Source organism: Gorilla gorilla, chromosome X (genome assembly GCF_029281585.2).
Source record: "Gorilla gorilla gorilla isolate KB3781 chromosome X, NHGRI_mGorGor1-v2.1_pri, whole genome shotgun sequence".
Lineage (NCBI taxonomy): Eukaryota > Metazoa > Chordata > Mammalia > Primates > Hominidae > Gorilla > Gorilla gorilla.
Window position 1 is genome coordinate 122,974,448 of NC_073247.2, and position 15,905 is coordinate 122,990,352.

The 15,905-nt window shown below is 37.7% G+C and overlaps 1 protein-coding gene across 27 annotated transcripts in view; it reads left to right on the top strand.

Annotated features, from left to right (window-relative positions):
• Window positions 1-15,905, top strand: part of PAK3 (p21 (RAC1) activated kinase 3) — a 292,772-nt gene that overhangs the window by 260,999 nt on the left and 15,868 nt on the right. For all 27 annotated transcript variants that reach the window (XM_055377005.2, XM_055376995.2, XM_055376985.2 and 24 more), the window contains 2 exons: window positions 307-406; window positions 910-1,106. In XM_055377005.2, coding sequence (XP_055232980.1) covers window positions 307-406; window positions 910-1,106 — 297 coding nt within the window. The remainder of the gene's footprint in view (window positions 1-306; window positions 407-909; window positions 1,107-15,905) is intronic.

The following is a 15,905-nucleotide window of genomic DNA, read 5'->3' on the forward strand; positions in this document are numbered from 1 at the left end:
AATAACTGGGCCAAAGTATATTAATTGGTTAGTTTGGCTGTATTATTGATTGGTGCTGTTTATCACATTATCATTCTTAATGTCCTAGTCTGATGTGTCAGCCACCATACTTAGCATGTATAATGCTAAGTGGCATCATTGATGTAAATGGTAATGTGACTTTAAAGTGGTGTTGTTAAAGCATTCAGTAATCGATTTCACTTGACAGTATAAAGTTATATCCCTGCCCAAAATTTATCTAGAAATAAAACTTAGTATTAAAAATTATTTGTGATATAATTAGAACTTTTTTTTCTGATTTAATAGTGCCTGCAAGCTTTGGATTTCCTGCACTCAAACCAGGTGATCCATAGAGATATAAAGAGTGACAATATTCTTCTCGGGATGGATGGCTCTGTTAAATTGAGTAGGTATTTTGGTTCAGGTGGTATTAGAGTATCAGGGAATTTCTGTTCTTTCATTGTATATCTTAAGAAGATAATGGTTACTGAAAGTGATTTATTTGAAAGAAGTTACAGCCCAGTTTGAAGTAAAGAATTTTTCTAACACTGTGTTCCTGAATATTGTGACCGCATTTTTTTGGATTTAATATTTCAGAATTTCTAGTGACTTGTGGAATGAATAAATGACAAATACCTAATTAGGAAACTGAAAAATTCTGTAAGTTTGAGAAAACAGTGATGAGAGGGAATTAGATTGAAGTCTAGTAAAAATGACATCACGTTAGTCAATTATTTCAGACCTTCTTAAAATCAGGACCAGCTGAGACATCAGTTAACAAAAAGGTATGAGCTAGGCAGTTGTGGAAACTCAGTGTGTAGCAAAGGAAGGTACAGCCATATCTGAAAGTGATATATTGTAAAAGGAAAATAATTTGGGCTTATTTTAACTGGCTTTTCTTCTCTGCAGCTGACTTTGGGTTCTGTGCCCAGATCACTCCTGAGCAAAGTAAACGAAGCACTATGGTGGGAACCCCATATTGGATGGCACCTGAGGTGGTGACTCGAAAAGCTTATGGTCCGAAAGTTGATATCTGGTCTCTTGGAATTATGGCAATTGAAATGGTGGAAGGTGAACCCCCTTACCTTAATGAAAATCCACTCAGGGTAAGTCAGAAGAGGAGTCAGGTACTTTATTCCCAGGAAAGAGGAAAGGCCAAATATCATTTCTGGCTTCCACCAAAAGTGACCAGAATGGGCTCTTTTCTGAGACCAGTAACATAGAAGCACCAAGTTATAATTTTCAAATTTACTGTAAGCTTTTTAAAGTTTATCTTACAATGTCTCAACAGTTTTCCTTGTCTTTTTCTTTCTTTCTTTCTTTCTTTTTTTGGAGAAAGAGTAACTACCCTTTTTTTCTCTTTTTCTCATTTAATTCTTTTTTCCTTCCAACTTTCATTTTAGGTGCAGGGGGTACATACGCAGGTTTATTATATAGGTAAATTCCATGCTGTTGGGGTTGGTGTACAGATTATTTCATCTCCCAGGTAATGAATGTAGTACCCAATAGGTAGTTTTTAGGTCCTCAGACTCCTCCCACCCTCCACTCTCAAGTAGGCCCCAGTGTCAATTGTCCCCTTCTTTGAGTCTGTGTGTACTCAGTGTTTAGCTCCCACTTACGAGTGAACATGCAACATTTGGTTTTCTGTTTCTACATTAATTTGCTTAGAATAATGGCCTCCAGCTGCATCCATGTTGCTGTAAAGGACATGATTTCATTCTTTTTTATGTCTACATAATATTCTGTGGTGTATATGTTCCACATTTTTGTTATCCAATCCACTGTTGATGGACATCTAAATTAACTCCATGTCTTTGCTACTGTGAATAGTGCTGTGATGAACATACACGTGTGTATGTCTTTATTGAAGGACAATTTATATTCCTTTGATTATATATCCAGTGATGGTATTGCTGAGTTGAATGATTTATATTCCTTTGGGTATATACCCAGTAATGGGATTGCTGAGTTAAATGATTTATATTCCTTTGGTTATATACTCAGTAATGGGATTGCTGAGTTGAATGATAACTCTAAGTTCTTTGAGAAATCTCCAAACTGCTTTTTACCGTGGCTGAACTAATTTACATTCCCTCCAGCAGTCTATAAGCATTCCCTTTTCTCCTGAACCTCGCCAGCATCTGTTATTTTTTGACTTTTTTTTCTGAGACAGAGTCTTGCTCTGTTGCCCAGGCTGGAGTGCAATGGCGTGATCATGATCTTGGCTCACTGCAACCTCCGCCCACTAGGTTCAAGTGATTAGTGCCTCAGCCTCCCAAGTAGATGGGATTACAGGCACGCACCACCATGCCTGGTTAATTTTTTATATTTTTGGTAAAGAAGGGCTTCACCATGTTGGCCAGGCTGGCCTCAAACTCCTGGCCTCAAGTGATTGACTTGCCTTGGCCTCCCAAAGTGCTCGGATTACAGGCATGAGCCACCAAACCTAGCCCCTTTTTGACTTTTTAATAATAACCATTCTGACTGGTGTAAGATGGTATTCATTGTGGTTTTGATTTGCATTACTCTAATGATTAATGATGTGGAGCATTTTTTCATATGCTTCTTTGGCACATGTATGTCTTCTTTTCAGAAGTGTCTGTTCACGTCTTTTGTCCATTTTTTAATGGGGTTGTTTGATTTTTGCTTATTAATTAAGTTCCTTATAGAGGCTGGATATTAGATCTTCGTCAGATGCATAGTTTGCAAATATTTTCTCCCTTTCTGTGGTTGTCTGCTTACACTATTGATAGTTTCTTTTGCTGTGCAGAAGCTCTTCAGTTAAATGAAGTTCCATGTGTCAATTTTTGTTTTTGTTGAAATTGCTTTTGGAGTCTTCATCATGAAATCTTTGCCAGGGCCCATGTCCAGAACGGTATTTCCTAGATTTTCTTCTAGGGTTGTTATAGCTTTAGGTTTTACATTTAAGTATTTAATCCATCTTGAGTTGATTTTTGCATATGATGAAAGGAAAGGATCCAATTTCAATCTTCTGCATATGGCTAGCCAGTTATCCCAGCACCATTTATTGAATAGGTAGTCCTTTCCCCACTGTTTATTATTGTTGACTTTGTCAAAAATCAGGTGGTTGTGGGTGTGTGACTTTATTTCCGGGTTCTCTCACCTGTCCTATTCATCTATGTGTCTATTTTTTTTTACCAGTACCATGCTGTTTTGGTTACTGTAGGCTTGTAGTATAGTTTAAAGTCAGGTAATATGATGCCTCCATCTTTGTTGTTTTTGCTTGGGATTGCTTTGTCTATTGGGGCTTTTTTGGTTCCCAGTGAATTTTAGAATAGTTTATTCTAATTCTGTGAAAAATGTCATAGGTATTTTGATATGAACAGTATTGAATCTGTACATTACTTTGGGCAGTATGGCCATGTTAAAAATATTGATTCTTCCTATCCAAGAGCATGGAAAGTTTTTCCATTTGTTTTTGTCATCTCCAGTTTCTTTCATCAGTGTTTTGTAATTCTTGTTGTAGAGATCTTTCACCTTCCTAGTTAGCTGTATTCCTAGGTATTTTATTTTTTAGGGCTGTTGTGAATGGGATTGTGCTATTGATTTGGCTCTTAACTGGACATCGTTGGTGTATAGAAATGCTACTAAGTTTTTTAGCATTGATTTTGTATCCTGAAACTTTGCTGAAGTTGTTTGTTAGATTTAGAAGCCTTTGGGCAGAGACTATGGGTTTTCTAGGTATAGAATCATACCATCTGGGAAGAGAGATAGTTTGATTTCTTCTCTTCCTATTTGGATGCCTTTTATTTCTTTCTCTTGCCTGATTACTCTGGCTAGGACTTCTAACATTTTTCTGACATGCTTTGATTGTATTTTTAATGACAAGTGTCTTTAAGATTCCTTAGTATAGCTTTCTAATGTAAAATACATGTAGCTTTTTTTTTTAAGTGAGATGTGGGGAGAAAGTACTTTTATTACATGACATGGTTAAATGATCAATCTAAAAAACACTTGCTTTATAATTACTTTAACAAAGTAAATAAATGCATTTCCAGAACAGCTGTAATTTTTAAATTGGATTTTCCTTCATTATCAGTAATGATTTATTGATTAACAACAGCTTGGTGGGTATTGAGTGGAACACAGAGATAGACATAGTGCCAAGCTGGTGAAATCAGAAACTTAATTAGATTGTCAAGTAGAAAATGATTGGAAACAGTTTCCGTTTGGTAACTCACTTTACTACCACAAAATCAGAGATTTGATCTTCACGTGATCTTGTTATCCCTGCAAAGAGAAAAACTTCATTTCACAACCTAATCCTATCATCTTATTTCGGAGATGTGCTGTTGATCATGAGGAGGGAAGGAAAGAGGTATGAAAGAAATGCTTACTCAGTGCAGAAGTGAGCCATAGGTATTTTGTTGTGTATAGCCCAACAGTGAGCTATTAATAGAAGCTGTGTTTTGTGTCTATAACAGGCATCACATTGTTTAAAAAAGAAAATATGCACAGATTCAAATTCTACTCTCAAAGTTCATGCACAGTGCTAGTATCATAGGCATCTTGTATATTGCCTGCATCATTACCACTAGGAGTCTAAAATTGAATTGTACCCTTGGTATGCCAAAAAAAAAACCATTGTTCTTAGTAAATGGTTAAGTGTTTTCATATAAAGCTTGCAAAATCCATGTTCAAACCAAATATATGTGGCTTTCTATGCATGTAAAGAGACCTATAAACTAACTGTCTAGTTGTTTTGCAGTTAAACATTTTGTATTTGGGAACTGCATTCCCTGTATATGGAGAGGAGGACAGCTTCCTTCTGGCTCTCTCCTAACTCCTCTCTGGTACTTGGCCTCTTGTTTTATTCCCTGTGCTGATTAGAAAACAACAGATATGAGGGAATGCCCTAATGAATGCTATAGGCTATTTCTCTGATCTCATGCAACAATCTGGAAATGAGATGTGCACATTGATTAGCTGCCTTCAGGGCTGAGTGGAAAAGAAGGGGCATTTTCCCACCGTTTGTGGGTTAGCCCTCCATGGATTTAATCAAGTCCACCCCTGGCCTATGGTCCAGCGCATCAGGATAATTACATGGGCTTTTCCTTATTGTTTAACCACCTTCACCCATTAAGAAATCGCAGTGAAAGAACACATCGGACCTCTTGTTTCTATGGATTTCCTCCCCTAAGTCTTTGGAGTTTGGAGGCACTAAATGGATTATGGCTATTTTGCTTTCTGCCTTCTAATGAGTAATTTACAGCCTGCAAATTTTAAGGATTAAACAAATGGCTCTGTAAAACAACTAGTCTCAGTAATGGATTTATTACCTTCTTCAATTCCCCAATTACAATTGATCTCTCTTTAGCTAGGCTGCTAATTATTAGAAAAAGGAAACAAGTTTTAATCTTTATAGGCATCTTCTAGCCTAGGATTAGAACTCACAATTAACAGCTTGTATCTTAGATGCCACCACCTGATATCTAAACAAGTACTTGCAGATTAACAAACCACAAGGTTCAGGAAGCCTACATTAAGTCTGCAACAAAAAGACCTGTGAGAAAGACCACCCTCTTGAATTCCACTGATAAGGATTTACTCTAACTTTGCTCATTACTCTCTGTATGTGTGATCAACCTTCAATTAATCAATCAACAAGCCCATACAGAGCTAGCCCTATTCTAATTTTGTCTCTTCGAGGCATCAGGAGTACTTTTTTGGTTTCGATTTCAAATATGTTTTCCTAATGTTCTCTTGAAGGAAACACAATGTCTCAGGCTATATGCCCTTTTTTGGAATATTTAAAATGTAGTCGCTGAAACCATGGGGAGATTGGAGAGTAAAAGGATCTAACATGAGCCTATAGGGAGCAGTGATTTCTTGGATCCTGGTGCCCAGGCCATATGTGGGGAAATAGAAAATAATCCAGAGCTTTAAGAGGAGTATAAAAGAGTGCCAGATTAGTCCTTTCTTTAATATCCTTCCAACACTACAACCCATACACTATTGTGTGCTTTGAGGTGGAAAGAGGTAGAAGGAAGGAAGTGAAATAAGTGGAAGAAAGACAGAGTAGTAGAGTACAGGGTAGCATGTTGATGTGAAAAATTTTGGTCCTGTAGTCAGGCAGATCTGGGTGTGTCCTGGCTCTACAACCTGCAAGCTCTGTGACCTTCTGCAAGTTACTTAAAACCTTTCTAAGCCTGCTTCCTATCTGTAAAATGAGAACTATGTCTATCTTACAGAGTTAGCATGAAAACTAAATGAATAATGTATGTAAATCACCTAGCACAGTGTCCAGTTCATTGTAGGAAAAAAATATATATGTATATATTTATATATATGAAATGTATATATGGATAGTAAAGTAGTAAGATGGGAAAAGCAGAGAAAGGATGTTTAGAGGGTTTTTTTTACCCACTCATGAAGGGAGGTTGGATTCAGCACTCTCCTAAGAACATATCCTTCATGAGAGTGGCACACCCATCTACTCAAGGAATGGAGGGTTTTGCACAGTTCAGTACAATTACCATGAACAGGTAACACTGAACAGAAGAAGTTCAAGGTGAAGTCTGGGGCTATACATTTCAAGGTCATTTATGTTTCACTGTGAGTTTTTCTGTGTCTCTGTTGTATCAGTTCCAGCTGAGCAGACCCTTTATGAATATTGCCTATTAACATATTGTTAATGCAATGAATTAACTACTTTTCCCCTTAGTTAGAAAGTGGCTGAGATTTTTTAATGTAAATGTTGCTATACTAATTGACCTAATTTGTTCATAAAATGCCTTTTAAAGGTCAGAGAGTTATTAATTGTACTGATGTTATGAGGCTTGTACCCTTCCAGAGAGAGAGGACACAAGCTTCTTACTGTCCCCCACTGCCTGAAGTCTTTGTACTCAACATAATTGGCCTTGGACATGTTGTTCTGTGACCTATAGACAGTTTTAGTGCAGCCTCCAATAATTAAGTACCTTGTTCCTTCTCTTTGCCAAAGTGACTGGGGTTAAAAAATCTAACTTTCCCTGTGGATATACAAATCAAATGTTGCTGTTGCTGATATCATCAACTTTTTTGTTAATTGAAGACTTTAAACAACTGTTATTATAATAACCTGATGCTAAGTAAGGAGACACAATCATTTTTGTCAAACAAAACTTTGGTCTATTTTCTCAGCACCCAGAGAGTGCCCCTTTATTAACTTTGCTTTTACACGTAATGGGGCTATTCTTATCAACAGGTTTTGATGGAATTTGTTATTTGTGAAATGTAAAAAAATGACATCCACTTGAAGTCCCTACTAGACTCTTTGAAACACCTTTTATGGTAATGTTCCAAATCTTTATCCAAGTTAAAATAGATTTTAAGTGTTCTCTTTCTACCCCTTACTTGAAACATCTGTGAAGCTGTATCGAAGATTGGATCACTGGAAGACAGTTATTGATATTACTGCTAAAAACAATACGTAGTATAGTATGTGAACCACAGATCCTATATCAGTGGATCTCCTTGGTTGCACATTGGAGTCATCTGTGGAGCTTTAAGAACCAGTGATTCTAGGCCCCCATCCTCAGGGAAAAATGGCAATCAGGAAATATCAAATATCAATGTGGCAAGCCCTTTATAGAACACTGTCCAGCCTGGACAACAATTCGTCATCACCCCTCTTTGAACATGGTCGTCCAACCAAAAAATAACACTATCATTCTACTCACATTTATCCATTTTGTCTAAAAACTTATGAGTAATGCTATAAAAGCCTAATTGAAGTCCTGATGTGCTTTATGTCATTCTCTGATTTACCAGTTGAGTAGCACTATCCAAAAAGAAATGACATTAGTTCAGCATATGCCTCCATGATATGCTATTTTCTTTTGCAGTTTTGCTTCTTCTGAAAATGGAGTTCATCATTAAAATGGGCTAGCTGCTGACCGAGTAGCTAGCATATATTGGTGCATAATAAACCCATCAGTCTGACTACTCATGATTAGGAGTGCATTACCTATATGGCAAGGGGGAAAGGAGGACAGGAATCTAAAATCAGACCTCTTATCTACACTAGTAGGCTTCCCACTTCCCTTTTCCTGCACTTAAAGCACTACAGAAATGTTAGTTGTTCTTATTTCTTCTTGTGGGAACAGGGAAATTATAATTGGCTTATATGGCTAGAGAAGAGAGTTAAGCAGAATAAGAGAATCTCTAGTAACTGAAAAGCAACTAAAGGCTAAACTGTTTCTAAATCCCTCCAAGCACTGGGACTTTGCTGTGGATTGGAATGTCTGGGTTTGATGGCGCGTGCTCATTTGGAATTAAAGTCAGACATAAACTTCCTGAGTGCCAGAGAAGCAAGCATACTTTGCTAGCACTCAGTCAATATTGTTTTGAATGTATTTCAGGAAGAGCTGGGAGCATTCCCTTCATTTTCCATAAGCCATGATGGATCAGCAAGGTTTATTGATGGTTTGTTGACACTCCTCCTATTTTGAGGGCAAACCTATGCCTAAAAGGAGGGGGATGTTGGGATCACTACAACTAAAATAATTACAGAAGAATAACAGGGTTCCTTTTTAATCAGAAAAAAAATATTGCCTGTCAAAAGATAGACAGCTCTTAAGAATCATTGGTTGTTAGGAATTCAGCATAGGAAAATGGGACTTAGCCATAGGAAAGCTGCAAGTCTCATTTAGAATGTAATTCAGAAGCAGACAGCTCAAACTGGTGAATTATGACCCAGAAAACAGCCAAAGGAGAAATTGATTCCATAGCAAACTAAAATCCACCAAGAGAAAATGAGAGAAAGAAAGTTTATGCTACTATTATGTTATAATTTCTCAGAATCCTTATAGCATGGCTTGGGAGTAAAACAAGGATGCATATGCTGATTGCCCTAATAGGTACCATACCTATAACTAAGTAGTTAGGTCCCTCCAGATCAAAGTTAATTCTAAAGAGACAAATCATGGAGTGTGATGATCGGCATTTGCGCACTGAAATGCTCATGCACGTGTTTTATCCTATGGCTTTTGAAATCTGTGTTTTTGCCAATGAAGAATTACTTTACCAAGAAAGTTGGAGTTTTCTTAATAATTAAGATAATTTCTGACCTTTATTGTCATTTTGATTAATACCTTTTCCAACCGGGTTGCAACATCATTGTAGAAAACCCTTTGCATTCTAATAAAACAGTACTCTGAAGTGTCTTAGATAAGATGTTCTGCAGAGAAAGTTAAATCAATTAAGGCAGTGTAAGAATTGTAGCTGGGAGAGTCAGAGTTCTAACATTCTCCCAATAATCAAACTGACCTTTCTGTTGTAGCTTTTTTCTTTCTTTTCTTTTGCTTTATTTTTCTTTTCTTCTTTCCTTTGCTTTTTTTTTTTTTTGTAAAGAATTACCCTCATGCTCAGATGGCAAAGTTCATCAGCACTTTTTTTTTTTTTTTATCTAGGAGGGGCCAATGACTGTGAGAGATCTAGACAAGGAACTTTCTAGTGTCTCTACCAACTGTTTACATTATGCGGGTTAAAGAGTGAATTGTATTCCGACGTCTGTCAGTCAAGAAATCCATAACCTTGTGCAGGTTTCTTCTTGCTGAGCCTACATTTCCTTATTGCTTCAAAAGAGTGGAATTTCACTAGATTTTTGTTTACCAGTGGGCTCCACAATGCCCTAGAATACCATAGAGTTCCTTGAGGGTATTGAAGGAGCCAAGAGGGACGTAACCAGGATAGGGCTCTTGGTTCCACCAGAATAGTTCCTTTTTAATTCCTTTTCTGCCTTGCGCCATCACATGAGATTTTCTTAAATAAGGCCAAAAACTCGTGAGTCCCTTACTCTGATTCTGTGTCCTTTAGCTGTACACAGCCTACAGCCTTCCCCAACTCTGCCAAAAGGGCCATGTTTTGTGTGTTGTCTCTATGAGTCTCTATGAGTACTTTCAGAGGAGTGGTATTCAGAAAGCAGCTTGGAGACATTTATCTCATCATCTCTGGAGTAAATCTGTATCCCACAGAATGGAAAAATCCTCCTTTTCCCACCAAGCAAAGACACTTGATCATGATGTGAAACATACTGTATATGAGACTTGGTAACCTCATGCTGATAATAATCTTGGGAAGAAGCCAGTGAAGAACACTGCAGTAATAAAGCTATTGCAGGGACACGAGGTTCCTCACTCTGTAGTATTATTAAAAGAATTGTATATTACTATGTACGGACCTGTTCAGCTGATTAACTGCATATAAAAATAGAAGTTGAAATCAGTTTATGTGACTAGTAATGCATGTTTCACAGATCATATCACAGTCAGCCTGTTTTAATCCTAATATGGTAATTTGGAAAAGCCCAAAAGAATAAGAGTGCTAGTCCCTTCTTGCACTAATATTCTGAAATGAAACATGAACAAATGTATAATATTAAATATTACCTTAGGACTAGAAATTCGTTGTGTGTTAAAGAGAAAATGGGAGGTGAGGAAGTTGATAAACCAAGTATACACAGTATTTTGAGAAGTTTTGTGGGAAAAGGACCAGGAGCAATGGAGCAGTCGCAGAATGGGACCTAGGATCCAGGTCCCCTTGGTCTCCCAGATTGTCTAGCCCTTATCTATCTTCATTTCTCTTTGTCCTCATCCCACCAGTGATATTCTCCTCCCATTGTCTTTTGGCCCCTGTTTTTGCCCTAAAGTTTTGTTTTGCTTCCTCTGCTTCTCACAGCTTCTTGCCTCTACCTTTTGCACCATTTTGCTTTCCTTCCTTTCCTAGCTCTGTACCTACCCACATCCCTATTTCCAAATGCCCTATAGTTCCAAACCTTGGGTACTGCTTTGAGTGCCCAGGGTTGCTTCATAAGCACAAGTAGCCCCCTCTGCAATTCTTAGCAAGCATTATTAGTTCTGAGAATGAGCACACATATTGTTGGAGTTATCTGTAATTTATTTTATGGCATTGGTCAGTCCTTTGTGCTTGAAAGGAGCACATTTAAGCTAGGCTAACAGCCAGTGAGTCAGCCCTACCTAATTACCTTTTACTATCAACCTATAAGGGGGTAGATCTATAATAGGTTCATTTTAAGTAGCCTTTTAAGGATTAAACAACAAAACAATAACAATTGTCCCTCATAATTTGGTGACCAGTGAGAACTTCTATGTAAGACAGGTAGGAAGCTAAGTTAGACCACATTGCTCATTCAGCTATCACACTGAAGTTTTGGGTTGAGTAAGCCCAAGTATGGAATACAGCGTTCATTATAATGTGATTATTTCTTTTTGTATATTTGGCCCTCATTACTCTCTTCTAAAAAAGACGTGGCAGACACTTTCATGATATCCATAAACACATCAGAGGCAGCAATATACTCTGGCTTTTAAACTGTGAAATCCCAGGTCACGAGTAAACTAAGTCATAAGGTGTTAAGTCACTTGTTGGCAAATATCTCTCATAAAACACTCAAAGTTAGTTGGAGATTCTAAAATGACAAAAGAATCAGATTAGGAGTCAGTTGCAGGCAACAACCAGCTGCATATAAACCTTCAATATAGATAGATATATACACACATATATATGTGTGTGTATATATACATATATACATATACATATATGTATGTGTGTATATATATATACATATACATATTTACATATATATGTGTATATATACATATACATATGTGTGTATATATATACACATATACATATACATATACACATACACACACATACATATATATACACACACACACAGTTGAGCCTCTGATCCACGGGTGTGAAATCCATGGATTCAACCAACCACAAATCAAAAGTATTTTTTAAAATGATGGTTTCATTGTATTAAACATGTACAGACTTTTTCTTGTAGTTATTCCCAAAACAATATAGTATGACAACTACAGTCATGTGCTGCATAACAATGTTTTGGTTAATGATGGACTGAATATACAGTGGTGGTCCCATAAGATTATAATGGAGCTGAAAAATTTCTATCACCTAGTGATGTCATAATATCCTAATTCAATGCATTACTAACATGTTTGTAGTGATGATGGTATAAACAAACCTACTCCTCAAGAAGAGTCTCAGGCAGGTCCTTCAGGAAGTATTTGCAAGCAAGGTATTGTTATCCTAGGAGGTGACAGCTCCATACAAGTTATTGCCCCTAAAGTCCTTCCAGTTGGACAAGATATAGAGAGGGGACAACAGTGGTATTGATGATCCTGACGCTGTCTAGGCCTAGGCTAATGTGTCTGTTTCTTAGTTTTTGGGGAGGTTTTGTTTTGTTTTGTTTTGAGACAGAGTCTCACTTTGTTACCCAGGCTGGAGTGCAGTTGTGCCATCTTGGCTCACTGCAACCTCCAACCCCCAGGTTCAAGAAACTCTCAGCCTCCCTAGTAGCTGAGATTGCAGGTGCCTGCCACCACACTCAGCTAATTTTTGTATTTGTAGTAGAGACGAGGTTTTGCCATGTGGCCCAGGCTGGTCTCGAACTCCTGACCTCAGGTGATCCGCCCGCCTCGGCTCCCAAAGTGCTGGGATTACAGGCATGAGCCACCATGCCCAGCCTGTTTGTCTCTTAGTTTTTAACAAAAAAGTTTGAAATGAAAAAAGGAAAACACTTTTAAGATAGAAAATGTTTATAGTTTATAGGATAAGGATATTTAAAAAATATTTTTGTACAGCTGTACGATGTGTTTTAAACTGTTACAAAGGAGTCAAAAAGTTGAAAAAATAAGTTTATAAATTTAAAAACTTACAGCGAGCTAATTTATTATCGAAGAAAGACAATTTTTAAATAAATTTAGTGTAGCCTAAGTGTACAGTATTTATAAAGCCTATGGCAGTGTATAGTAATGTCCTAGGCTTTCACATTCACTCACTAGTCACTCAGTGACCCTGAGCAACTTCTAGTGCTGCAAGCTCCATTCATAGTGAGTGCCCTACACAGGTGTACCATGTTTTATCTTTTATACCATATTTTTACTGTACTTTTTCTATTTTTAGATACACAAAGACGTAAACACGCTGCACTAGTCACCTACAGTATTCAATACAGTCACATGCTGTACAGATTTATAGCCTAGGAGCAATAGGCTGTACCATATAGCCTAGGTGTGTAGTAGGCTATTCAATCTAGGTTTGTGTAAGTGCACTCTATGATGTTCACAAAACGATGAAATTGCCTAATGATGCATTTCTCAGAATGTATTCCCCATCATTAAGCAATGCATGGCTGTATTTACATGGCATTTACATTGTATTAGGTATCATAAACAATCCAGAGATGATTTAAAGTATAGGGGAGGCTGTGCATAGGTTTTATATGAGGAACTTGAGCATCCATAGATGTTGGTATCTAAAGGGGTTCCTGGAACCAATCCCCCATAGATACCGAGGAATGACGTGTGTGTGTGTGTGTGTGTGTGTGTGTGTGTGTGTGTGTGTGTGTGTGTACTAGACAGTGGGCAAAATACAACACTGTATGAAACCCCTCTGCCTCTCTGAGTGGGTACCTGCCCTTTGTTCCCCATTTCCAAACAGGTAGAGAATGATTGACCTCAAGAGGACCCATTTCCTCTGTACAGGCAGAGGTGGATCAATTAAACCAGTAGCTTATACACAGTGTGCTTCACTCCTTGAAAAGCCCTTGTGTGCCTTTTCTAGGAGCACTCCCATAACAGAGACTGGGAACAGTGAGACGTGGTATTGTGCAGTGGTCAAGAGCATGAACTCTGGATTCATACTCCCTGGATTCAAATACTAGTTGTGTGACATTGGGCAAGTTCTTATCTCCACAAGCCTCAGTTTCTTCTCAATTGGAGATCAAAATAGAACTTATTATAAACAGTCTAAAATAAACTTCAGGGGTTTATATGTAAATTGCACAAGCTAATAGTATCATTCAGTAAAAGTTATCTATTAATACTTTCCATGGATATAACATTTATACAGATATCAAGGTATCAATGAATAGCCCTCTTATAGTTCAGTTGCATTGTATGTTAAGTCAACTTTTAGGGCTGGGCTGGAGCCCTCTCACCATGTATCATATGATTTCCATGGTAAAATGTGTTTTGCATCTCAAATATTCAGCCTACAAAGAAATGTTTGTACTGCACCCTATCCTCTTTGTAAAGTGAGTCTTTATATTGGTGCTGGGGCCCCTCATGGTTGCTAACACGTTTCCATGTAAGTCCTCTGGTTTGTTTTCTAATTTCTTAACTTAAACTTTATAAACTGTTGTAATGAACTGAAGTCACAAACTAAAGCTTTTTAATTAAGTGGTTAGTCCTGTTGCAAAACTGCCTTAATAACAATTTATTGAGTACATATGGATTGTGTGGGGACTTCTTCGGAGAAATGTGGTAACTTCTATGATGACTGCTTTGATCTTTTTTAACTGAGGAAATTGTTAATATAGTAAATGGAATTATCCCTTAAACTTGGTAACCTAGTTTTCTCTTAGTACTTAGGTAAATTCAGTTGCACATCAGTGTCAGTGGAAACTTTGATGTTTGTGTGTTATTACCAAGATATTTAGAGTTATTATGAAGAATTCGAGAACATCAGAAACTTCTAGGTAATGCTTATATCACAAGGAAGAAAGCTACCGTTTTTCTGGCCAAAGGTTGTATTTCTAACATTATAAATAAGGTCCGTAGGTTATGGGGCCTATATTGCCTCACCTCAGGAAGAAAGCAGATCTTGTTAAATGGTCTAATAGATTAATCAAGAGTACCTTCTGTTCAAGAACAGTCAGAGAGAATAAGTTTCTGAACTATGTTTCAAGTTCCAGAGAACACTTTTTTTCTTCCCTTTCTCTATGGGTCTTTCTGCGTTGGCCATGTTTTAGTCATCTTTTTCCAGTTTTCCCTCCCTTTGGTGATGACATCCCCTTACATACACTATTCATACAGCTCTCTTCCTTCTCCCACACTGAACAGTGGGGTCATCAGAAGTTATTACATGCCAGGCCTGTTCAGCTCAGAAAAGGTGCTATTTTTCATTTTCTGCATATCTTCTTAGATTTTGATAGGTCACTTTTAGGTTCTGAGCTTTAATACTTATGTATATAAGTCTGTTATAGTCTCAGCTCAGTTAAATTTAAACATTTTGGCTATTTTGTCCAGCAACAAAAACATTTATTGAGCACCTATTTTGAGCAAGTTGTCACAAAATCCACAGTTGGTTATAACACAGCTGCTACCTTCCATGGGCTCACAATCTAGGAAGGAAGACAGACCTGTAAACAAATAACAAGTGTTCCTATATAATACAATGTAAAAATAGACATATAAACCAAGAGCTATCAGAGTTCAAAGAAGGAAATGGCTAATTCCATCTGCAGGGTGACCATAGAACTATCCTGGTTTGCTTGAGATTGAGGGATTGAAAAAACCTTCAATACTAAAACCCAGGATAGTCCCCAGAAAACCAGAGTGGTTGGTCACCATGTTTACCTATCTAGGGGAGATGGAGAAGACTTCAAAGAGGAGATGGCATTTTAACCAGTGCTTGAAAAGCAAGTTTACCAGGCATTTAAGGCAAATGAGGATAGCATTTTAGGCAGCAATGAAAGGCATTTCCTATTCAGGGAATGATGAACAAATTGGTGTGAGTAGTATGTGAGCTTCAGCCAGTGTGTATGTGTGTGGCGGGGCGGCAGAGGAGTTGGGAGAAGGGCCCTAGGGTGAGAAGAGAACAGATGGAAACTGGAACTGGGAAGGTGGGCAGGGGGCAAATCATACAGGACTGCCTAAGGAATCTTTACCATGTCCTGTGAATCAGTAGTTTTCAAACAACTATAATGATCCTCTGGTTCCAGTGAAACCTTGCTTGGAAGCACAAATAAATGGAGAAAAATGCACAAATTTTCTGATTGAAAAAGGTATGTGGGCTGGACGCGGTGGCTCATGACCTGCACTTTGGGTTGCCGAGGCAGGTGGATCATG